The 22,825-nt window shown below is 52.3% G+C and overlaps 6 protein-coding genes and 1 non-coding gene across 7 annotated transcripts; 4 read left to right on the forward strand and 3 right to left on the reverse strand.

Moving 5' to 3' along the window:
* The first annotated feature begins 657 nt into the window (after nt 1–657).
* Nucleotides 658–5,621, forward strand: GLOTRDRAFT_67460 (antiviral helicase). Its single transcript, XM_007862394.1, has 22 exons — nt 658–694; nt 753–972; nt 1,026–1,143; nt 1,195–1,500; nt 1,556–1,648; nt 1,710–1,850; nt 1,909–2,054; nt 2,108–2,345; nt 2,399–2,505; nt 2,559–2,687; nt 2,738–3,147; nt 3,196–3,359; nt 3,410–3,583; nt 3,633–3,821; nt 3,875–4,027; nt 4,081–4,195; nt 4,251–4,381; nt 4,435–4,665; nt 4,717–4,896; nt 4,946–5,230; nt 5,285–5,453; nt 5,508–5,621. Exons 2-22 carry the CDS (start codon nt 785–787, stop codon nt 5,534–5,536), a joined length of 3,696 nt encoding a protein of 1,231 aa, XP_007860585.1. The 5' UTR covers nt 658–694; nt 753–784; the 3' UTR covers nt 5,537–5,621.
* A 152-nt stretch (nt 5,622–5,773) lies between these two features.
* On the forward strand, nt 5,774–7,294 carry GLOTRDRAFT_123866 (uncharacterized protein; the record flags this gene model as incomplete). Its single annotated transcript, XM_007862395.1, has 2 exons — nt 5,774–6,184; nt 6,239–7,294. The coding sequence occupies 2 exons, from the start codon at nt 5,774–5,776 to the stop codon at nt 7,292–7,294; spliced, it is 1,467 nt and encodes a 488-aa protein (XP_007860586.1).
* A 326-nt stretch (nt 7,295–7,620) lies between these two features.
* Nucleotides 7,621–7,707, reverse strand: GLOTRDRAFT_t21. The gene has a single exon. It is a non-coding gene; the product is annotated as a tRNA-Tyr (tRNA).
* A 2,288-nt stretch (nt 7,708–9,995) lies between these two features.
* GLOTRDRAFT_118521 (precursor to secretory protein Ssp120) lies at nt 9,996–11,493 on the forward strand (the record flags this gene model as incomplete). Its single annotated transcript, XM_007862396.1, has 9 exons — nt 9,996–10,144; nt 10,207–10,226; nt 10,284–10,331; nt 10,384–10,459; nt 10,516–10,690; nt 10,751–10,771; nt 10,829–11,303; nt 11,379–11,397; nt 11,449–11,493. Exons 1-9 carry the CDS (start codon nt 10,031–10,033, stop codon nt 11,491–11,493), a joined length of 993 nt encoding a protein of 330 aa, XP_007860587.1. The 5' UTR covers nt 9,996–10,030.
* Nucleotides 11,494–11,717: 224 nt separating this feature from the next.
* On the reverse strand, nt 11,718–18,447 carry GLOTRDRAFT_101965 (uncharacterized protein; the record flags this gene model as incomplete). Its single annotated transcript, XM_007862397.1, has 24 exons — nt 11,718–12,123; nt 12,174–12,310; nt 12,354–12,637; nt 12,688–12,893; nt 12,944–13,097; nt 13,252–13,457; nt 13,507–13,607; nt 13,922–14,152; nt 14,209–14,986; nt 15,045–15,102; nt 15,164–15,414; nt 15,609–15,781; nt 15,838–15,960; nt 16,010–16,462; nt 16,519–16,623; nt 16,675–16,785; nt 16,838–17,008; nt 17,068–17,390; nt 17,439–17,589; nt 17,642–17,770; nt 17,824–17,904; nt 17,954–18,100; nt 18,168–18,301; nt 18,360–18,447. 24 exons carry the CDS (start codon nt 18,445–18,447, stop codon nt 11,718–11,720), a joined length of 5,001 nt encoding a protein of 1,666 aa, XP_007860588.1.
* Nucleotides 18,448–20,278: 1,831 nt separating this feature from the next.
* GLOTRDRAFT_67467 (uncharacterized protein) lies at nt 20,279–21,188 on the reverse strand (the record flags this gene model as incomplete). Its single annotated transcript, XM_007862398.1, has 3 exons — nt 20,279–20,565; nt 20,618–20,991; nt 21,041–21,188. The coding sequence occupies 3 exons, from the start codon at nt 21,186–21,188 to the stop codon at nt 20,557–20,559; spliced, it is 531 nt and encodes a 176-aa protein (XP_007860589.1). The 3' UTR covers nt 20,279–20,556.
* A 310-nt stretch (nt 21,189–21,498) lies between these two features.
* Nucleotides 21,499–22,432, forward strand: GLOTRDRAFT_51993 (uncharacterized protein). The gene is made up of 4 exons (XM_007862140.1): nt 21,499–21,543; nt 21,613–21,719; nt 21,779–21,953; nt 22,098–22,432. The coding sequence occupies exons 2-4, from the start codon at nt 21,699–21,701 to the stop codon at nt 22,169–22,171; spliced, it is 270 nt and encodes an 89-aa protein (XP_007860331.1). The 5' UTR covers nt 21,499–21,543; nt 21,613–21,698; the 3' UTR covers nt 22,172–22,432.
* Nucleotides 22,433–22,825: the final 393 nt, after the last annotated feature.

Consider the following 22,825-nt stretch of genomic DNA (forward strand, 5'->3'; position numbering starts at 1 on the left):
TGTTTTGTACATCTAGGCGGGAATTGGTATGGGCGGCATCCGAGAATGATTGACAAGCCTGGGTCGTTACGGTCCAACGGTCTATGATGATGGGGTTTAGATCCAAATTATACAAGGTTTCAGGTACTCCTTACACTCGTTACAACTGTTACCTCATAATACTCAGGTCGGATGGCAGCTCGCAGTTAGTCTCGCAGGGACTTGTCTGATGGATGCCCGATCATTTATAACACGAACACCGCCCCTGCGCATACCGACCGTGCAAGATACAGACAACAAAGCATCTTGCCTAAGGACATTCCCTCGCATCACGCAAGATACACAATGCACAAGGCCGTCGATATTGGACTGGTGGTCCACCGGCGGCATGCAAGTGTGGCGGTCTTAATGATTCCGTGACACGGCTACGTCCATTGACAGTACATTGACAGGCAGAGATCGATGTTGAGTGGTGGGCACTAAGTGGATTATGGCTGTTCCTCCCCTTGAATGTCCTCGAGGCAACGACCACAGCGGAATTGTGGCTGCAGTGAATGATGTGATTGGCGTAACGTGGGAATACTGACCACCGTACGTACTCCCGGCTGTGGCTGAAAAGATGCCGCGCGCACACAAGTACTGCAGCAAGCCCTCACTCACTAGAGTCACTCAAAGAAGCTGGAATCGTGATAGCCTTGCGGCTTTAGCGTCGAGAGTGGGCATCAGACTTGATCATATTGGGGGGACCCTATGTTTCTTACTGGAGAACGCAGTCGATCAGCATTGAGCGCACCGTACTTTTGCCATGAGCTCTGACCAGGAACAATTACTCGCCGACATCGTCAATCCTAAACCTGAGACCGCAGAACGTTTGCTGAAGGAACTTGGGCTCTCCGGCGTTCCGGACAGAGAACACGTCCATCAGGAATTAGAAAAGAGATTCCTCTTACCGAACGACACGCTTCCGACGCACTGGCTTCCCACGTATCAAATGTGAGTTTAAGTAACTTTGTGTACTTAGTAAGGTACCAATGGATGATCCTTAGACACTGGGACCGGAAGCTTGAGATCCCCTCTTTGCTCAAGGTCGCTCCATCCCCAGCCCCGACCACAGTCTCCTTCGTTCGCGCAGGCCTCGAGGGACGGGTAACGGGATATACTGAAGTCCGTCCTCCTTGGGTAAACCCTGGTGGTCTATTGATAAATGTGTTATAGGTACCCACCACACGGCTCAGTACCGGGTTGACTTCCACCTCTCTAGAACGAGCACCCGCCCCCAGCAAAAGCTTTGTCCGCGGAAAGTCTGGATATGTCCCCTTCTGGCCCGGTGGACTGGATGAAGCTCTCAAAGAATCGGCTGATCCAGTCGAGCTCGATAAGAGTGTGAAAGGACTGAGGACCATCCCTCCCGGTTTCACGAGAGGACTCCGACTGCCTGGTGATGATCCCGATGATGAGATACTCGGAGACCTGGGTGATAGGGAAAATGAGATTGAGGGTTCCTTTGAGAATGGGATTCAGGTATTGGGTTGTAACTACAATGTTGACCCGAAGCTAATATACCCGTCATGGCCAGCCCGAAAGTTTCATAGAAGACCCCGAAGACACTGAACAGACCAATGGCTTCGTACCAAACGGCGCAGAAATAGACGATTTACTTCCAATGACGGTAAGAACATGGAAAATCGTAATTCTGACACCACCCATCGCGTACTCACCTGCAACGCCAGAAAACAAGTTTGAATCCTTTGTCATCAGGGCGTAAACGCATCAAGCGCGCCAAAATCGAGAAACGGGAATGGGCGCATGTTGTAGATATCAATAAGCCCATGAAGAACTTCCACGAGTTAGTGCCCGAGATGGCACACAAGGTCAGAATCGGCGGTAGTCCAGTGACCACTTATATGCGCTGACCTGATAGCTCTCCAGTATCCTTTCGAACTTGATACTTTCCAGAAGGAGGCCGTGTATCATCTGGAGATGGGCGACTCTGTCTTCGTCGCTGCTCACACGTCCGCCGGGAAGACTGTCGTAGCGGAATACGCGATAGCTCTAGCGGAGAAACACATGACAAGGTTGGCTTCCGCCCTTTTTTTCTGACAGACTTCGTGTTGATACTGCCCCCTAGAGCGATCTATACATCTCCCATCAAGGCTCTCTCCAATCAAAAATTCAGGGATTTCAAGCAAACTTTCTCGTCCCAATCTGTCGGCATCTTGACCGGAGATGTGCAGATCAACCCTGAAGCAAGTTGTCTCGTGATGACGACCGAGATTCTGAGAAGCATGCTGTACAAAGGTGCAGACCTCATTCGAGACGTTGAATTTGTCATATTTGATGAAGTCCACTACGTCAATGATGCTGAGGTACGGGTTTTCTTGTCAGTTTTTGTCAGAGTTCGACACCTGACTGGAGTCAGAGAGGTGTCGTTTGGGAAGAGGTCATCATTATGCTTCCAGACCATGTCAATATAATCCTTCTGTCTGCGACTGTTCCTAATGCGAAGGAATTCGCAGACTGGGTTGGGTGAGCATACGAAACCCTGTGGCATGGTGTGGTAACCTTACTGACCGAACCAGGCGGACGAAGAAAAAGGATATCTATGTAATCTCTACAGCGCAACGTCCAGTGCCATTGGAGCACTTCCTCTATGCTGGGCGCGAGTTGTACAAGATCGTCGACGCGAAGCGGAATTTCCTGGGTCTAGGGTAAGGTCCCGTCCTGGACATTGTGAATACACACCTTGACAGTGTGTTAGATACAAGGATGCAGGAGAAGCACTCAGACGTAAACAGGACAAGGAACGGGAAGCCGCTGGTTTGCCACCTGTTCAGCGCGTTGGCGCTCGAGGCGCTGCTCCAGCCCAGCGAGGCCAACGTGGAGGGCAGCGTGGTGGCCCGCCGACGCGGGGATCATCTGGACGTGGAGGTGCTGGGGTTCGAGGAGGGGGGCCACAAAGGACGGTTCATCAAGGGACGGATAAGAGTCTTTACGTGCACTTACTTGGCCATCTCAAGAAGAAGTCGTTATTGCCCGTTGTCATATTCACGTTCTCCAAGAAGCGTTGTGAGGAGAATGCGGCAACGCTTGTCAACTTGGATCTGTGCACAGCCTTGGATAAGAGCGAAATCCACGTAACGATTGAGAAGGCATTGTCAAGACTAGAGGGTAAGTGGATATCCGCAGTGTTTATGGTTAACATCTCACTTTTCGTAGCATCTGACAAGAAGCTACCTCAAATCAGTCGTATGAGGGACCTCCTTTCCCGCGGCATTGGTGTTCACCACGGTGGTTTGCTTCCTATTGTGAAAGAAGTCGTCGAGATCCTGTTTGCACGGGGACTGGTCAAAGTCCTGTTCGCCACGGAAACCTTCGCTATGGTAAGGCATCGTAGTCTTCCTTAGTTCGTCTCCCCCTCAGATTGACCTAGGGAGTCAATATGCCCGCTAAATGCGTCGTCTTCTCCGGAACTCGAAAACACGACGGGCGCAGCTTTAGAGATATTCTGCCCGGTGAGTATACCCAGATGGCTGGCCGCGCGGGTCGTCGTGGTCTGGACACTACCGGTACTGTGATCATTATTGCGAATGACAACATCCCGGAGGTAGGCCTGTCACAGCTTCTCGCGTACGCGACGCTGAAAGAGTGCCCAGCAAACCACGCTTCAACACATGATCCTCGGGACTCCCGCGAGACTCCAATCCCAATTCCGACTGACGTACAACATGATCCTGAATTTGCTCCGTGTTGAGGCGTTAAGAGTGGAGGAGATGATCAAGCGCAGCTTCTCTGAAAACGCGACGCAGAAGCTACTCCCTGATCATCAAAAGAAGGTGATAGAGGTTAGTACAGCGGTGAACCAATCTGTGATTGTAGGCTTATTCACGCACCGAAGAGCGAGAAAAAGCTTGCCTCGTTCCCCACACTCGACCCTGATATTGAGGCCTATTATGACGCATCGTTTGACATCGTCACTCTGACCCGACAACTGGTGGCTATTGGAAACAAATATCTCACGTCTGGAAGGGTAGTCATTCTCCGAGATGGTGTACGCATGTCGCTGTTTGTTTCGGGTCCAGCAATGGCCTGACTCTATGACAGCATTTCAAGTCTAATGTCGCAACGATCTTGAAGCCTACCAGAGGGCCCACGGATGATTCGAAGATGTTCCTGGTCTTGGCACTGGTCGATCCCGAGACACGAAGCAGGAAGTATGGTAAGTACAGAAGAACAAATGAGCGGCCCAGCTCATTCATTCGTTCCCTTTCTAGACGTCGACTATGATGCGATGCCGCCTCGCTGGCCGATAGATCCTCACTCTTTGAAGGTCAGAGAGGCCAACTACGAGATCCTCCGAGTACCGTGGAAGAGCATCGCGATGATCACAAATCAGAATATCAAGGTGAGGTTGAATGCGTACAAACTAAACATGCAGCTCCACAACCTGTCTCATAGGTCGACTTGGTCGCTATTCTCACTCGTCGCTGGATATCTGCCATGCGCGAGGTTACGAGGGCACTTGTCGCCCTTGTCGATGAGTGGTGTAATGTTGGCGAAGTCCCGGAAATCAACTGGGGTAAACAGCGGTCACTCGAGATGCAGGAGGTCTTGCAAGCTCGAGATGAATTGACGAAGCAACTGGCCGATAAGGCCTTTTGCACGTCTCGCCCCGAGTTTGATGAGCACGTATGTCTGAATTGCTCCACAGCTAGTGCATTGACTAAATGGTATCCTTAGTATTCCGTAGTTCACGCAGAGAAAGTGCTCCGTGCGAGCATAGCGAACCTCAAGATGGCAATATCAGATCAGAACCTGGAGCTCATACCCGATTACGAGCAGCGGATCGCTGTCCTCCAGGAGCTGCAGTTCATTGACGAGAACTCTACTGTTTTACTGAAAGGACGCGTAGCTTGCGAGGTTCGTCCAGTGTAGCCTACAATATCCTTGGTACTGATACTTTATTCAGATCAATTCTGCAAATGAACTCGTGCTTACAGAGCTCATCCTCGAAAATATGCTGGCAGTATACGATCCGGAAGAAGTTGTCGCATTGCTTTCGTGTTTCGTCTTCCAAGAGAAAACAGACGTCGAGCCGGAACTACCGCCGAAGCTGCAGGAAGGTCGGGATGCAATCATCGCGATCAACGAAAGGGTTAGCAAGGTACAGGAGGCCCATCAAGTACCGGGCGAAGAGTTCCGTCAGTTAAAGTTCGGCTTGATGGAAGTCGTCTACGAGTGGGCAAAAGGAATGGTATGCGTCTACTGATTTCTCTATCCTGATCCCATTCCCACTGCTGTGTCACAGCCGTTCTCGCAGATCACTGCGTTGACTGACGTCGCAGAAGGTACTATTGTACGTGTCATCACTCGACTCGATGAGACCTGTCGCGAAGTGCGAGACGCCGCGCGAGTAATTGGAGACGCGGACTTGATGAAGAAGATGGAAGAAGCTCAACTAAAGATCAAAAGAGATAGTGAGTGCGATGTGTCCTTCTCACTAGTCCCAGATCCTCACAGACCATCTATAGTTGTCTTTGCGGCTAGTCTGTATTTCTAGACCCTCTGGAATATTGTGTAGTCTTCTCTGTATCGTTAGATAGTATGGATAGAGAATCGACCTTGTGTATGTGCGCAGACATGGCTAGAGCCACACTAGATGCAGACTTAAGCGGTGACTGGGGTCGTACTAAGAACATCTGCCACAATATGATTCCGCGCTCGAAAGGTCATACGTGCGTCTTACATCCCTGGCGTCAGTGTTTTCCTGTGAACTGCCACACCCACGTTCCTTCAAATGTCTCTCAAGCGTCCCCTTACCAGCGTCGATACCCATTTCTTGGAGGTTGACTCACCTGGCCACGTCCACAAGAAGACGGCGTCCGCGTCCTTTGTTGTCGAGAATGAAGTCAACTCCGCCTGCTTCAGAACATACAACGCTACCCAAAAGTCCAGGCCCTTTTCTTCGGGAATTCCTAACCGAATGTGTGCCGAACTCCTTAAGGAGCTGGAAGCGCTTATTATTCCAGGGGTCACCACGGAGATGCCGCCATACGACATTCGACGAGAGCTGCAGAGACGGTACAATGTGGATCGTCGCCTGATCTATGACTGGTTCCGCGGCAAAGGCTTGAGGGTTAAGGAAGATAGGTTACTCGTCTCGTATTCTAGCCCGACACCTCGCCGTAATAGCCAACAGCACAGACAAGTATTGTCCCTATCTCCGCAAAGTTTCCCGAGTTTGACCATGTTGTCCTCGTAGATTACTATCCGTCATTGCTCTACCTCATCTGAGAACTCTCCTGTGTTATCTAGTTCCTCTTCGCTATCGCACTTCAACCGACTTGAAACGCCCTCGAGCATATATGCGTCTTCTCCTTCTCTCCCTGTGACACGGTCTGCTCCGGGTACCCCCGCCATTGGGCATCCTCGTGGCCTTGATATCTCTGGCTGCTCAGAAAAGACAGAGCGGCCCGCTGTCTCCTGGCCGTACGAAGCCTCGTATGCACCGGATCTTTATGAATCGCCCCTTCTTGATACCTCGCAGTATGACTTCTCTCCTGTTGTCGGTGAAGATGGCGAACTTTACTATGACGAAGAATACGATTCTCCCTGGCGTCCAGCAACCCTACTTGATTCTCTGGAATTTGGTGCCGAAGTCTCCCCTAGTCCGGAAGACCTGGTGCCCCTGGACCAACGGCCGCTCAAGCAGGAAGAACGCATAGCTGTCTATAACTTCATATCTGCTGCGATCGGCCCTGCTCACGGTATACAAGAGTCGGTCGGGACGTACGGTGCATACATGAAAGAACAGTCTGGCGCGCACTATGACCGTCTTTTAGCTCCCTATCAGAAAGAGCGACAACCTATAGAACGAAGCCATCTCGGCGCTCCTCCAAGTCCACATTCTAGCTCCGGCACTGTTATCGAGGGACATGGCCTTCACTTGGACGAAGTCATATGGGTTCCCGTGTCGACGATCGCTTCTACTCTTCACCCCAGCCAAGCGCTTGACCGAAGTTCGACGCACCCCCCTTCGGAGGTCGGAGACCACCGATCCAATGAAAGGCCTCTGTACCCTGAGCCGATATCCAAGAGCAGGAAATTGGTGTTCTTGTCTGAATCTTACGGCGCCTACTCCGGCTCGTCATCGAAGAGTTCTGTCTCCGTGCTTTCGCCTCCCGAGCGTCGCATCTCCATGGATGAGGTTCTTAGTTCCCGTCAATCAGCCCGACCTTGCCTCGTCCATCGCTACGAACACGGTGGAAAAGTGCGCGGCGGAAGACCTCGGACAACCTCCGCTGGCGGCGGTCTTTGATTGTATGATCGTCACTATCAATTAGGCTTCGACTCCCGTCGTCTACCACATACATATGTTAATCCGCCCTACTGTTAGCTGTTTCCTGGCGTCACCTTGTCTATGAATGATTGTATCCCTCCTTGCCAGAAAATGTTGAGATGCTTTCCTGAAAGTCAAGTTCATCTGGAAACCACAAAAACATTTCAGCTAGATTCGTTATGCGATCCAGTCTTAGCCAGATGCACTAACTCGGCAGCGGACTTTCCGCTCCCAAAAAGTGTCACCGCTCACATCGTTGCACGAATAATATGGCGTGAACAGTGTTGCAAAAGTGAGTCAAAGAGTCCTTCGACCCGGGCTCGAACCAGGGACCTTGAGATGGCGATGTTACCCATTACAGTCTCACGCTCTTCCAACTGAGCTATCGAAGGTTATAATAGTGTGAGATCCCTACATAATCATAAATCTACAGCCTCGTAGTGGCTTACATTCCATTGTCCTAATGCTGTTCCTGGAGAATAACACGAGTATTGGCACTACCCAGAAGACATACCATAGGACGGAACAAACCGAGACTGAGATAATGCAACTTGGCGTCTCCGGGGCATCTAGAAAGACCGTCATCCACGAATCCGTGAAGTTCCCATCCATGGCCAGGGCGGGATGCAACGCGAGAGAGAATTCGAAGGTCAAACAGGGGTTCAGATGATCATCCACCACCGGAAGGGTGTAGCATTTAGAGGACAACCTACAGCCTCAGTAGAATCCAGGCGTAGGGGCAGAACTCCTGGGACCCTCTGAATCTATTGCAAAATAGATGAGATATGATTGTATCTTGCTCATGAACAGTCCCACCAAAATCGGCTGAATTATTGCTCCGTCTAGCTCTAAGCATTATAACGGTCGAACTGTAATATATGTCCGACGTGGTCGTGGAACGAAGTAGCCGCAGGGCAACTAGGCTGCGCTGATTCCCTATGGCCCGATGTCCGACTTGGTCGCGCACGACCTGGGAACTATCGACTAGAATTTGTCACCGACGCGTACAGTGGTATCGTCGCTATGCTTGCCTCGTCCATATGTCCTTGGATTGCCTGTGGATGGTATAGGCTGTGTCCCAGGCTCGACTTTGCTTCATGAAGGCTAGCAGGAGTGACACCGGATACGTCTGCGAGGATAACGACCTTCTTCCACTATGGCGCGGGTCAACGAGCAGTCGTTTTCTGCGGCGCGAGAAGCGTTCTTTCGTGGGTCACGGCGACCCTGCAGCCTCGATTGGATCCGCATCCGGCGCATTCGGGTCCGCGTAGGAGGAAGTAGCCACCTGGGCAGGATCTGCTAGCATCCGGATTTGCGGGTTCTTCGCCAGCCAGTCGCGGATCAAGTCCTTCCGGGGCTCGAGCTTATGTGCCCAGAGTGCCGCCAGATCGGAAGGGAGTTCCACGTTGGCATCTGGAGAGGGTGAGGGGGGCTCTGCTGTAATGACGACCGGCATACCTTCACAGGCTTTGATGATGAGCGAGGCGGCGTCCTCGCTGTCCTCGCTAGATATGAATGACGCAGAATCTTCCGGTGTACTCGGAAAAGTCGGAGAAGCGGACGAGTTGCCCCTCTCCATCGTCGCAACCCCAGTTCCGACCTCGATGTCGGTCTGGAGAGCAAGAGGATGGGTAGGAATATCCTTGCCGGGGTTAAGGTAATGGAAGACACCGAGGGCGAACCTGATGAAAAGGAGATAGCCGTCTGTGCGACGCGGCAATGCAAGAGTCGTGCAATGAAGGTCAACAGCCCAGTTCTCAGGAGACAGACAATACGCCATAAACTCTCCGTTCGCAGGGATGTACAACATCAGGTGTGCATCCCAGAGTTTGTGGACGTCGGAGCTGTGAGTTAACATATTGCGGACGTCGTGTACCACATCCGTTCCCGAAAAACCCATCGGTATGACGAAGGGCGGGCTGAGATGGAAGAAAATCGAGTGATGAGTATACTACAGGCGATTAGCATCTGCAGGACCGAAGGACAGCGTGGAAAACATACCCAGTTCGCGTACTCTTCTGGTATGATGTGAGCGGTTTCTAAAGGAGCCATGGAACCAGAGAGCGCGCATTCCCGGTCCATTGCCGTCACTCAGCGGCTCACTTCGATTGGGTTCGCTCCCCAGCTGGAGTTCCAATCGATACCTCCAATACCGGGAGTTCGCTGGGCTGGAGGATCGCGAGGAATCGCGGTGGTGAACCAACGACTGGGCAGTTGTGCCCTTGCGGGGGGCTTCCAGTGGGTAAAACGTTTGAAAATACCGTAGTTGTGCCCGGGATTGCTAGGATCCAAGACGAGATAATATCTGCCGGCATCAATGAGGATTGAATGAACGGGCTGTGTCCCCTCTCGGTCTCTGCAGAGAACAGAGCGATATGTATAGTCGCCAGTGAGAATTGCGCAGAGGTCGAGAACGACGTCAAGGGGAATGCAGGGATTAATGCTCAAGGACCCATCGCCGAGCGGACAGCGGCGCAGAGGCAGAGTGATGAGCAAGCTGTCTGAGAGCTCGGGTGGACATGGATGTAGGATAACAAGACCGTCGACTTCGCTTTGAGTTGGTTGCGCTCTTCGACATGTCCGAATCGTCTGCATGCTTGGACGTCGGGCGTGAGTTCTGAGTCTTGTGACAGACAAGACGACCGGACCCCGAACACCGAGGCCACAATAACACTCGGCCCCACAACGCTCGTTTCCGCTCAGCGGTCACCGACCATGAAGACACTTACCGCGCTGTCCTTACTCTTCTCTCTCCAGGCGGCGCGCGGTCATGCTGGCCATGAGGGGCCCGCGTCAGGCGAGACCATTCAGCAGTATGCACAGAGACACGTACGTCCAATTGCTTCGAAAGTACACCGGCGGCGGGAGTGCTAACATGGATGTTCATACAGATGGTTACTGAGCATCACATGTATGTCGGCTACCTTTCCACGAGACCACAGGACTAAGAGCTTGATGTACAATCCAGCGACTCGTTTGACTTGAGGAGTTTCTTCCAGCTGCATGACCTCAACCGGTTTGTTGTCTAGTCCACAATTCACAGCATTGGCTCATCGGGTTGCATGAAGGGACGGAGTCTGGGACCGGGATGAAATCGAGGCCATCTACGGTGTGCACCACGTCTATTCGCAGAAGAAGTCCAAGGTACACTCCCATCCGTGTATCTCCCCTCCCACCTCCTCGCTCATTCCTCACCTCAGGATGAAGTAGAGCACCAGAAGAAGGCGGACACGATTGCTAACACTGTGCTTGATCTACTGGACAAGAACAAGGATGGCAAGGTGACACCAGAGGAGTTTGAAGCTGTCGGTTTGGACGGACTGCCCAATTTCGAGGAGCTGGGAGCGGAGGGACACCATTACGACGTCGAGAGCGGTACGTATCTATCCCTTGCTTTCATATATGCTACGTAACACAGCTCTTACATTTCCTCAGAATTCTTCCTCCACCACGAAGGTACGTCCCCCCGTCCCCTCGCAGTAACCGAAACCAACCCACTCACATCCTCCACAGAACTATACCACTCCACCCCCGAAACGCAAACCGACGAATCCTACAACCACCCCGAGGACATCGAGCACTTTGCGCAGCACGAGCAAATCGAGCGCGCCGAGGCCGAACGCGAGGCCAAGTTCCAGGGCATCTCCGTCGAGGAAGCCATAGCCCAGCACGACCCGGACAACCCGGATAACCAAATCCCCGAAGTCCCTGCGCCCGGAACGCCAGTCCCGCCTCCAGCACCAGACGCAGCGCAGGTCCCCATCGTGGAGCATCCGCACGATGACCAGCTGCCAAAGGACGACGGCCTCCCGAAGGAGCCGGACACGACCGTCATCGGGAAGCCCAGGGCTACGAGAGTGACGCCTCCCGAGAAGCAGGCGCCCGAGATTCGGTACAAGGATGCGAAGCTGCAGGGCGAGAGCCAGGCAGAGTGGGGCGCTGGAGCCGAGGGGTACAAGTCGCCAAAGTCTCCTGCAGATCGGATGAGGTGCGCATACACTTGCAGTTTTCAAGTTCCATGTCTGTGAGGATTTGACTGACCTGGTTACGGTCCCCTCCACAGGAAAAACTTGCCGTACAAGGTACAGTCCGCGCAATTCTTCGGATGCACATGTAAGAACGCTGACCTCTAGAACCGTATGCAGTACAAGTTCCGTCGTAGCTGGGGTGACTTCTAGGCGTGCAGCTGGGAGCTTCTTATTTATGGTCTATACTCTATATCGTTCTATGCATTCGTCGATCCATGGTGTACCGGGCCGCTGTATCAAAGCTAAACTCTGGAATCCACATCTGCCATTAAATAAATCAATCGTGAACCGGGTATATTTCCGTCAATCAGCTAGCATATGCGACACCATGGTACAATGGTCATAGATAAATATCATAGTCAGCAAGTCCGTTCCTACCGTCCGTCAAACATGTCTTCTACGAGACCGCGCTCTACCGCTTCCCAGTCGACGTTGCCGCCGCTGGCGTACATGCTCTCGTACGACGCTATGCTCACATGCGAGAAGAACGGCACCAAATCGCGGATACTGTCGATCTGCCGTATCGAGTTCAGCATGGGCCGCCGCATGGGCCGGGGTTCAGTGAGGGGTGTGCTTGCGGGATGACTGATCATAGACTGCGACCCATTTGTCTGTGACGAAGATTGAACAAAGTCATGCCTTGCAGTCGAGCATATACGTACCTCAGCCACGGGAAGGTCGCCCGCGACTTCACCCAGTATATCGACCAGAGCCTCGGACGTCCAATTGTCAGGTCGGAAGACGGCGTCGACGGTGTCAGTAATAAACACCCATTGGTGGCTATGTTCTGCTTCAGGACGTATACCTCAGGAAAGCGGACACACACTCACATTTGGAACTCCTCCGTCTGCAGCACGAGCAATAAGTCTAAGAATTTGCTCGCTGATAAGATCAGAGACAGTTCTTCAGACCCATCTGAGGGTAGGCTCGTGATAGCTTGGTCAAATAGGCGGTACTGCAAGGAAGACTGATGAGAAGGATTATCATATTGAGCAAAGACGACCAAATACCAGTTCCGTCAGGATCACAGGCCAGAAACTTGTAAGGTTGTGCGGCGACAAGCGACAGAGGAGGACTCGAACGCATAGGTAGACTTCACTCTGGATCACAGGCGCCGGAGAGTTCCTCAGGACATCCACCAGCTTCTCCTGTATAGATGGTAACTGGGTTAGGAAGTGATTTTTGTCCGCAGCATACAGGGCGTAGGACAACCGGCGAAGGTTGAGCGAACGCAGAAGGTTTTCGTATTCTCGGTTAGTGAACAGCGTCGTCGATGATGCTGTAGCCACTTTGCCTGTGAAGCAGGGTGAGAAGGTTGGCAACAGGTATATGGGCCTGGCTTACTCATGAGTTCAGCGAACGCAGCGCGGTCAGCGTCAAAGAGTGCCTTGATAATGTCTTTCCATTTTGAACCGGCCTCCGGCGATGAGTTGAAAAATCTATTGTCATTCAGTGCCTCGACAACGGGACCTCGCCAAGCTTTCAGGGCAGATTGAATCCTTGTCATCTGACGAATGATGTCTAGGACAGCAGGGTCGATATCCAAGGGCCTATACAGGTGTGAGTGTCCATCCTTGGCCAAGCTTGGTAGACACCATACCTTTGTTTACCCTTCATGGCGGGACTAATCACGTAATATGCGATGTTGCTGCAGGCTGTAGATACTTTGTCCGTTTCGAATAGCAACTTGCGAAGGTCGGGAATGACCGAACTGGCGAGGAACGCATGTATCTGCAGTCGCGTGGATAAGATGCCTCATTGATACGCATATGCGCTCACTTGGTCTACAAGCTCGCCGCTCTCCTGAGAAGCGCTCGCACCATACTTCTCATCCAACTTGCTATCAGAAGCAGCTGATGCAGACCGGGATCAGACAATGCGGAAGGTAGCTATCAAGAGGCGGCTCACATCGTGGAATAGGAGAGTCCCTGCCATTGACAGTCAAAGATTCCTTCGGGGCACGTCTTATCCATGTCCCTTGATCTGAAGTCCGGCTGGCGATGGTCAAACATGTATCGAGCAACTTTGAAAAGGTGTCCTGTATGTCCTTCCGAACGCGGCGATCCTCTGTCGCAAAGGTCTGCACGAGTTTGTCCCCCATGACGACGACGCATCTGGAGGGCTTGGGAACAGTGCCGCAAGGTCAATAACTGATCCTCCTACCTCAGAATAGGGAACGCCTGGGACTTCGTTTCGCGAATGTTGTTCATGATCTCCCTAGCTAACTGCAACACACGACTCCACACTTGAAGGGCCAGTGGGGTCTCCAATTGAACCAAATACGTCTCGAGGAAGCGGAACAGCATAGCATCAGAACTACATGACGACTTCAGTCATGCATGAGAATCGGGGGATGATTTGTACTCACACGTATGGAGCCAGTGACTGTCTTCGCGATCTTTCCTGGTTGCCGCTGGATATGCGCAACGAGATACTTTCGCATACCATGTGCACAACGTTGTGAGCGCTCGCAGTGAGCGCATCCACAAGCTCAAAAGCGCGGTTGGCCTGCAACGGCTCGTCCTGGTGACAAAGGAGAACTTAGTATAGTGAGCTGGGGGAATGTCCGGAAACATACGACACAGTTTTTGCTCCAGCAGTCTACAATCGATTCGAGGACTTCCGACGACTGGGCACGGAATATATGCTCTAGCACCCTCCTGCACCGCGTCCGAGAGCGATTATAGATCACAACCAGGGTATGATCTTTGGGGCTAAGGGATACAGGTGCTGTCCATACCATTGCGACCCAGAGTGAGTACAGCGTTCGGACTGCTTCATGGAGGCAACGGTAGCCTGTTGAACGAGCCTACAGCCCACCAGTATAAGCCTCAAAGACGGAGAGACAACAGTGCGGAAACTGACCGCTGAATGCTCTTCAGGTAGATTAGACATATTATCTGAGCTGAAGACGTTCGACATGTAGCCGAGAAGACCACTGGATTCTTGCTGCCCTTTCTCTGGCATCTCGTCTTCAGGCTGGTTCACACCGACGGGGCGATCCAAACTAAGGAGCACTAGACGCTCCAACACGTTGCAAAACATCAGGACTTCCGAGTCCGTCGTTGAGGAAGCAAGATCTACAGTATCGGCATCATTCGACCCCGAGGCCTGGATGAGATCTGTTAGGGCGGACTGCAACTGGCGACAGACGCAATCATTCAACGGAGCTATCGCGGGTTTGAACGGACGATCGAACTGGGGAATAGTAGTGAGAATGAAGTCCAGCCAATGTTGCAAAACAGGCCGGTTGGTAGGAATACTAATGCCGTCAACCAGCGTTTGTATCAGAAGTTGATTGATCGTGTAACTGGGGACCGGGGGCTCCATCGACGGATCCTTAGTACCTTGAGCATCGCTGGGATCGTCCCTTGGGTTACCGGAGTGATAGGTGCCGACGTCAGAAGAAGCAACAATAGAGTGAAGGAGATGCAGGAGTTTGTTTTGTAGATCAAGACGAACGAGGTGAACTGTAGCGTAGAGCTTTCCGACCACGGCGGATTCGACAGTTTGAATAGACACGTTGTCGAACTCTCCTCTTGCCACTAATGATTGTAGCAGATCGATCGTTGTGGCTTGAATCACATTGCTCCACGGACCTAAACTCCTCGCAAAACGCGTGGAAGGCTCCGACTGCAGATATCTGAGGAAAAGAACCTGCGTGGGTGACGAAACCACAGAAGAAAAGTAACGATTACTACCTGAGGAGGAGTTCGAGGAGAACATCCATGTACGTCGCCTGAGCCTGAGCTGGTAAGACTGTACGACCGAAACCGTCGATGTCATAAAGGGGTAAGGTAAAAGAGGTATCACTCCATACCTTTCTCAACACGATCTACAAGCTCCCTGTTTTGCGTGCGCCTCACCCCATTGCTCCTTGCAGTCTTGACGAAGCCCTGACCACCGAACCGGATAACTGACAGTAGAATCTCCAGAACATGGTTTATATAATTTTGATCGAATGGGCGTTCGTATAGAAATATCGGTAACTCTTTGCCATTTAGCATGCTCGAAGAGGGTACCCGGCGAATGGAAGGATCTAGTAGGTCATACAGAATCGGGTCAAGAACCCTGGAAACATATATGAGAATAGCGAATGGGAAAAGCTTTAATCTTACCTCATGTAAGATTTCAGACTGCAACGCATCCAAGTCTCACCGACTCGCCGTAGATGGGGGTCGTCATTCTTTAGGGTCTCGAGCACAATCATCATCGGTGTCTTCAGGCGGAATCCGGGTAGGAGATGGTCATCTGTTAGTCTCCACAGCACGCCAAAAGCTTCGTAGGCCTCCTGGATATTTCGGGATTCGGGTGACATCAAGTTCTGAGCGATGATGGACTCCACATGTGGGCGCAACGTAGCATCCTCCAAAGACCAAATGAGGTTCACAGCTCGCACATGATAGGCAGTCCTATTGGGGCGAAGGTACTTGAAGAGCTGAGGCACATAGTATTAGCGGAGGGGTCAGTGCAGTGTCTAGGGAGGCAACGCACCGTGTTAACCATCCTGGACATGAGCGGTCGGGTGTCAATGGATATGCTGGGTTCGAGCCCTTGAGACTGATGGATTGCCACCACTGCGGTGACAATACGATCTACAATCACAAACGTCGTGCTCTACATCATATGTGAAATCGTAAAAGATGAGTATAACGGTATGGCTTACCTCCAGCGTCTCGAGCATGACCGAGAGCCACTCATCAGGAACCCAAGTTAAGTTGAGCACCCCCAGATCGCTATCGAATCGGGCGACGAGACGAGTGATAATATGCAGCGATCGATCGAGAAGAGCCTGTGCTCGCTCATGGTTGCCGCCTGCCGTGATGAGAGCGCGTGCAGCAATCATGCTGACTTGAGTGAAGTCGTCAAACGCAGTGACCAGCGGTAAACTCGCAGAAGTTCTCTCGCTAGTCACCTTGTTACTGGGTTCAATACCGTAAAATGTGCAAGCAAAAGTACTAGGGCCCTGAGTCTCCGCAGCCGTAAGGGTGTTACCGGTTAACTCAGGGCGCTGGCGCAATGCCAAAGGCGGAATTTGCTTGGACAGTTCTTCCAAGAGCAAGATTGACCCGTGCACGCCCTCTTGCGAGACCCTAGATGGGTCCTCCGCGAGAAATGACTATACCACGTCGAACTATTAGCGAAAATTCAGATTCAACCGCCACACGATAATACCTTGGTCGTCTCAAGGATCGCTGCAAACACCATCGGCAGATGAAATGTCAGCACTTCCTCGTCGTGTTTGAACGTTCTCAGAACGAATACTGCCATCCTAATCGCCTGCGAATTCCGTTAGCACGCAAAGAAAGGCAAATGGTCGGTAGAACAGACCTCGCAGGAACGGCCCTCGCTTCTGATCTCCGACAAAATGCGACTGAGGAGGTCCTTCCAGAGAGCGTGCGGTTCGATGGCTTCGTAAAGAGTGCTCGCAGTCATGAGTACCTTGTTTCCGTTCGATCAATGACTACTATTTCGCGTCAAAATGGGGACGCACATCGTCGCTGTCTTCCTGTTGTATCTCCAGGATTCTGCGAATCGCTATAAACGCATCGTAAACGATGGCTTCGGTCAGCGGCCCGCCGATTTCCCATTTGTCTAACAAAGAGACGAAAATCTTAAACGGGCGAGATTCAGCATAGTCAGGTAATGGAGGTCGCATTTCTTCCTAGGTAAACGCGTGATGTCAGTTCCTTGCAAGTAGATTCCGCGTCAAACTTAACCCACCAGTAACGTAGACTTTAAAAGATCGAGCGAGTGCTTCTTGAAAAATTCGATCATCTGTGGACTTTGCTCGGCCGAGCTCAAGACCCATGTGAAGAACCGCCTGTTGAGGGATAGATCTCGTCGCAGTACAACCCCTACAGCAGCTCTCATGAGAATGATACGATCTTGCACTTGGGCTGTCTTCAAGGCTCGGCTCTCGATCCGAAGCGACTGTAACAAGAGGTCAAGGGCAGCGCGCCTAACTAAAAGATTCTCGTCTTCCAGCGCAGCTGCGAAGGCCCTTATCATCAAACCAACGTCCTGGCCGACGATGGGGGTTATATCTAACGACGAAGTCAGTACCATTCTATGGCGTCGCGAGACAAAACTACCTTCGTCTGGATGCATTTTCGGCAAACGTCGAGAGACGAAGTTGAGGGCTGTTAGTCGCGCAGCAGGAGTTGTCAACATCACGAGCCAGACGTTCTGGAAAAGGAACGCAGGAGAGATTGTCCCTGAAAGTCTGTCAAGTAAGCCAAGGACCTAATCTATCGGTTCTTAGAAGAAGTAGTCGATACCAAGTGGAACTGCTTGCCTTGTCAAAGAATTCTCCAGTCTCCTCTTCTAAGCCCGGTAACAAAGCCAATATGAAGGCCTTCATTGCTGGTCGCAGACCCTCTTGCAAAGGCAGATAGTGCACTTCGTAAATGTTAAGAACGATAGGCTAATAGGCAGTTAAGTTTCTCGTTATAACGAACGTTCCATTCTTCCACATACCCGAACGGATGTGGATGCATACTCAAAGAAAGGGAATAGCCCCGAGGACCACAGATGCAGGTCACGCTTCAAGCCATCGGACTGCATGGGATCAGCATTCAGTTCTTCAAGCTAAGAAAGTGTTACACACCCCAATAACGGCCAGGATATGGGAATAGACATCTAATGCTCGCTGGTGGACTCCGGCAGGCAGTGCAGGGTTCAGACATTGTGCCAAACGTTTGGATACGACGAGTTTGCGCGGAATCTCCTTGAAGTGCTGATACGACTGAAGAGTCTGGAGTACATCGCCGTGTAAGAGGTATGCCCTTCGTGCCCTCAGGCAGGTGACTAAATCCTCGCACCTTCAGCAGCTGCTTGAGGAACGCAATGAAGTCCGCCCATTCATGCACACTATCGAACGTGTTCAAACATTTCTCCACTTGCGACGTATACTTCTTGAACTTTGGATCTGCAGCATATAACTGTTGCGAACTGACTACTCTCCTTCCGGAATCAGACCAAATACGATCAAGACACGGACGAAGGGCACCAACCGCGCTCCTTGATCAAGGCAGAGATACGACCCGACTCCTCTTTCTTGTCATGCGTCCCGGTATCAGGAATACGAGGTGTACTTGTCATAGAGTAGTGTGGCTGCCTACAGCTTGCAGCAGTGTACCAGAGCAAGCTTGCCTACGGCTACCGTACAGTAGGCGTCGCGTCACCGGACCGTCGTAAGCGACACGACTGCGCCACAGCAGCCACACACGCGTCTGCCATACCAGCATCGCACGACGCAGGATGTGCGAAGTCGGGCGTAGCATATGAATCCACAATGATATTACACCAGATTATACGAGTACAACAACGACATATGCATACGACTAGCAAAGCAAAGAACAACAAGGTCTACACAGGAAGCGAGAATGTCCGAAACGAAGATTGTCATGACTGTACGACGTCCATGGGTTCTGCGACCTCTGAGGGGCTTGCTTCCGGGGAGTACGATGCAATGCTCGTTCGCATCTTCGAGGGCTCCCTTGGGACGTGCATCTCTGGAACCACAGAAACCGAGCGTGAAGATGTCGCAGTCGATATGGGTCCCGACAAGTCAGGTCTGCCTTTGCTCTTGGGTGTGGTCTTCCCAGACGCGGATTGCCCTTGCAGAGCGAGAGAAGCTAGCTTTGGCAGGGCTAGAGTGGCAGCCTCAGGGGCAAGATGAGGGGGCGCTTGCTTTTCCGACGTCGCAGCGGAAAGCTCTGAGTCCTTGTCTCCGACCCATGAGCGGACGAACCACCTGCCGCCCGCGATGCCTCGGATTTCGCGCTGGGCCTGGCGCCAGTGACGGACCTTCTTGCCGCTCTTATCTAGGGGCAGGGCAGGCGCGAAGCCCGAGGCGATTTTCACTGGGGCCTGCACCGGGAAAGGTTTGTTGGGCAACGGATAAAGAGGCAGAGGGACGTTTTCCAGGCCGAACTCGTCCAGGGTTTGATGCGTGAGTCCAGAGACGCTGACGCTCTCCAGCTCGTCATCTTGGTGGCCTGGAGATGACGGTGCAGTACCAGGGTATACTGAGAGAGTAGCGTAAAGTCCCGTTGGTTAACTTTGTATCCAAATGAGACTTACTTTCACTGAGGGTTTCACCGTCGTCGATGTGAGGGACGTGCGGTATTGGATTGCTTCTTGCACTTGCCGTCCTTACAACAATAATTTGTGTCAGCAATATAGTGCGACGAGTCTGAAGGCTTACTTAGTGATACCTCTGCCTCTTCCCCGGGTAGAACCCTTCTTAGGACCGGGCTTCTTCTTGACAGGCGTTGCTATCGAAGGCGTATTGCTGCCAACGCTGATCGTATCCCATTCGTGCATCTGGGGAAGCACCTGAGGCGGCATTTCGTTTCCTGCTTGTGCGAGATCAGCCGAGGACATTTCTGTTTCCACCACTGTCTCACCTAGGTGTCCAACATGCTCCTCTTGCGACTTGGTCCTGCCCTTAGTCCCAAGGGACTTCTCTTTCCTGGGACGCTTGGGTGCTTGCTTTCGCTTCGCCGGACTGCGAGCAGAGGGCAGCGAACTCTGGGACGCGGACGCCTGCATGGGTCCATCGTCGTCATCATCAATGAGCTGGTCTTCCTCCTCCTCCTCTTCATCCTCGTCGGTCTCGCCGACGGTCTGTTTTGAAGGGGACGAAGACGCGCCCTTGTTCTCGTTTACCAGCAGTTTCACGCGGAACTTGCTCGTGCGCACAGGTGGGGGGCTGTCCTCCTCCCGCAGAGTGGAAATTTGGGGAGCGTCCATGTCGACATCCTCCATGTGGTGCGAGTAGCGGAACTGGTCAGCGAAGAAAGCGCGCGGTTCCTCGTCGTTTCTGCTCGGGTTGGCGGGGTCGTAACTGATCCAGGGTGAAGCACGAAACATAATCCTGATTTGCTTCCTAATTAACGCCACCGTGAAGGTGGTGCTCGGCAGCTCAGCGCTAATCATGCTACTTCGAATTCAGGTGGCTATATATGAGCTCCTGTATGACACTATACAATTATCATAGTTTTATACATGTCCATAATGCACTATACAGCGCAAAGATGTAAGATACAGATTGAACGCGATGAGAGGGAAGGGCTCATGCGTAGATCCGCTACAGTCCGATATGAATTGGGCAGTCCGTTTCCTTCCCTAGGCAAGTCAACCGTCTACGGCTATCCCATCACTCGCCAATTAATGTCGCGCAAGCGTTACGAGTGGAGGGGGTATCTAGTTTGGCTGCAAAAATCCCGAGGTGAGCTCGACGTTGTCTTTGAACTCAAGAACTCACTGTAGGATTAGGGGACGCACCGGACCACGGTTGAATGATTCTTGGAGAAGTGCCTTCGTACCCCTCCCATTTACCAAGGTCATCGTGGACGTCCATCATACGCGTCCCGTAGAATATATGCGCAGTGGGTTTGATCTTCTCCCAATTCATGATCTTGCCATCCTCCCCGCGCTGCAACTGCGCACCCCAGACGCTCCAGTGGCTGGTCTTCGCGTTATGCGAGGCAACCGTGCAGCCGCACTGCTTGCATCGATAGCGGGTTTTCCACGGCTTCTCGGGGACGTTGTATGAATCTAATCGCGAAAGGTGGAATCCCGGATGGGTCCAGGCAAATGCGGATGCGTCGTAGTGGATCGTATGCACAAATGGACATCCTATAGACAAATCAGGACAAGATAGCTGTAAAGATAGGTGGTCATTTACCCGTCATGCGCTGACATTTCGTGCAGTGACAAAAAGCACTCAGCACAGGGGTCCCATAAACCTCGTACGAGACCCCCCCGCAGAAACAAGACCCTTGAATCACGTCTTCGTCTTCCTGCGGGTCTACCTGCTCTGGAGAGCTCGACATCGTGTATGGTCAAGCTTACAGTGCAATTGCAGCGCTTCCGGTTTTGCAGGCCCTTGCGTCATGTGAAGCGGCAACCGCACCCAAGTCACTCCTGTGCCTGAAGCGCTCGACGCAACATTTATTCTGGTATCGATTGTACGGAGCCTGTAAAAGAACATATGCGTAGTAATACCAGAAAAATGCCGCGTCTATATGAGTACGGCCAGTGAAAGACGGAAATGAGGAAGTCAGAAGTCCTGGCGAAAGTGGACAAACATATCTGCTTACGTAAGCGTTTCGCCGACATTGCCCGATCGAGGCAGACCCAATGTCCTCCCCATCATCCACAGGCAACGCCTAACTTTCCACGTAGCGGGTGAGTTGATACAGCGAACCATCTGAGGCATTTACTAAGTCGCGCGTTGTACTTTGGAATTCCACCAAGTCTAAAGGTCTTAGGTGCACTCGGGGTATTGCTGGCGACCACCGCACCGTTCAGGAACACGACCGGTCGAAAAAAGTAATACCACCATGGTGTCCTCAACAGTCAACGTACGTGCCCAATTATATCGAAGTAATGCTCTTTAAACAAACAAGAGTGTGCGGCACAGGTGGTCCGATACAGCGCGCTCGTGTCTGGCGTCTTCTACGGTATCGTGCACCGACGGTCACTCCAGAAGCAGCACGACGAGGAGAAGCGCCACCATGCTATCCACGAGCGGGAGAAGCTGATTGCGGAGGCGAAGGAGGCGTGGAAGAGAAAACAGGAGGGAGGCAAGGACGGTGGTAAGTCTTGTACTCCTTGCCCGTCCACCTGTCTCGAGCCAGCGTGCGCCTACGTTGTGTTCATTTCGGCGCCCCCCATCGCTTTTCTGTTCCATTGACATTGTCGCTGACTCTCGCGTGTTTGCCTCACCTCTGTTCCTGTAGTTGTGACGGATCCCGAAGACCCCCGCTTCGACCTAGAGAAGTTACTGGAGAAGTGGGAGAAGGACTACTCATAATGTCGATATCCGTTCCTCTAATATAGACCATTCTCCGGGATCTCCATGGAGGACTCGTTGCATGCGCAGGAATGTGAAGGCCTACATACTGCCTCTGCATTCGTTCGACACTACACATAACCCGGCACTATTATTCTTTGTGACAGACCCGTAGTCCAAAACGTATGCTGCATGTACTCCTCCCATACCCACATCCAACGTCGTTTATAGCAGCCATGTAACTTATACGTCTGCGGTCGTTCGGTACTCGAGTCCCTTGGGCTGACTTACCGATAAAACCAGTGAATGAAGGACCCTGAGCACCTTGATATGGTCATGGCCATTTGCCACCGATCGATTGCCTGCGTCCTGCCATTCCATCTAATCACCTTCCACTCCTCTGAGCCGCTACTGCCCTAATTCTCATGCCTCCCTGGAACGCGACCAAAGCCAAGGTTCGTCGCCGCCGCCTCCCGTCCCGGCGTCCATAACCCCCGCCCAGGTCCAGCTGCGGTACACCTCCCTCCCCTCCCCCCTCCTGTCCCGAAACGCTAAACCCCCCCCCCTCCCAACGGCCTACTCCGTCGCACGCGCTTGCGCACGCTGCAGGAGAAGAAAGAGGCACAGGCGAAGGCGACACGAAGGGACATCGCGACGCTGCTCGAGCGCGGCAGC

The sequence above is a fragment of the Gloeophyllum trabeum genome (genome assembly GCF_000344685.1).
Source record: "Gloeophyllum trabeum ATCC 11539 unplaced genomic scaffold GLOTRscaffold_00001, whole genome shotgun sequence".
Classification (NCBI taxonomy): domain Eukaryota; kingdom Fungi; phylum Basidiomycota; class Agaricomycetes; order Gloeophyllales; family Gloeophyllaceae; genus Gloeophyllum; species Gloeophyllum trabeum.

Coding starts and splice junctions, on each gene's coding strand:
- GLOTRDRAFT_67460 (XM_007862394.1), top strand. CDS start 785: ATGAGCTCTGACCAGGAACAATTACTCGCCGACATCGTCAATCCTAAA. Junction 2,346..2,398: donor ACTACGTCAATGATGCTGAG/GTACGGGTTTTC, acceptor GACTGGAGTCAG/AGAGGTGTCGTTTGGGAAGA. Junction 4,028..4,080: donor TAGTCATTCTCCGAGATGGT/GTACGCATGTCG, acceptor ACTCTATGACAG/CATTTCAAGTCTAATGTCGC.
- GLOTRDRAFT_51993 (XM_007862140.1), top strand. CDS start 21,699: ATGGTGTCCTCAACAGTCAAC. Junction 21,720..21,778: donor TGGTGTCCTCAACAGTCAAC/GTACGTGCCCAA, acceptor TGTGCGGCACAG/GTGGTCCGATACAGCGCGCT. Junction 21,954..22,097: donor GGAGGGAGGCAAGGACGGTG/GTAAGTCTTGTA, acceptor CTGTTCCTGTAG/TTGTGACGGATCCCGAAGAC.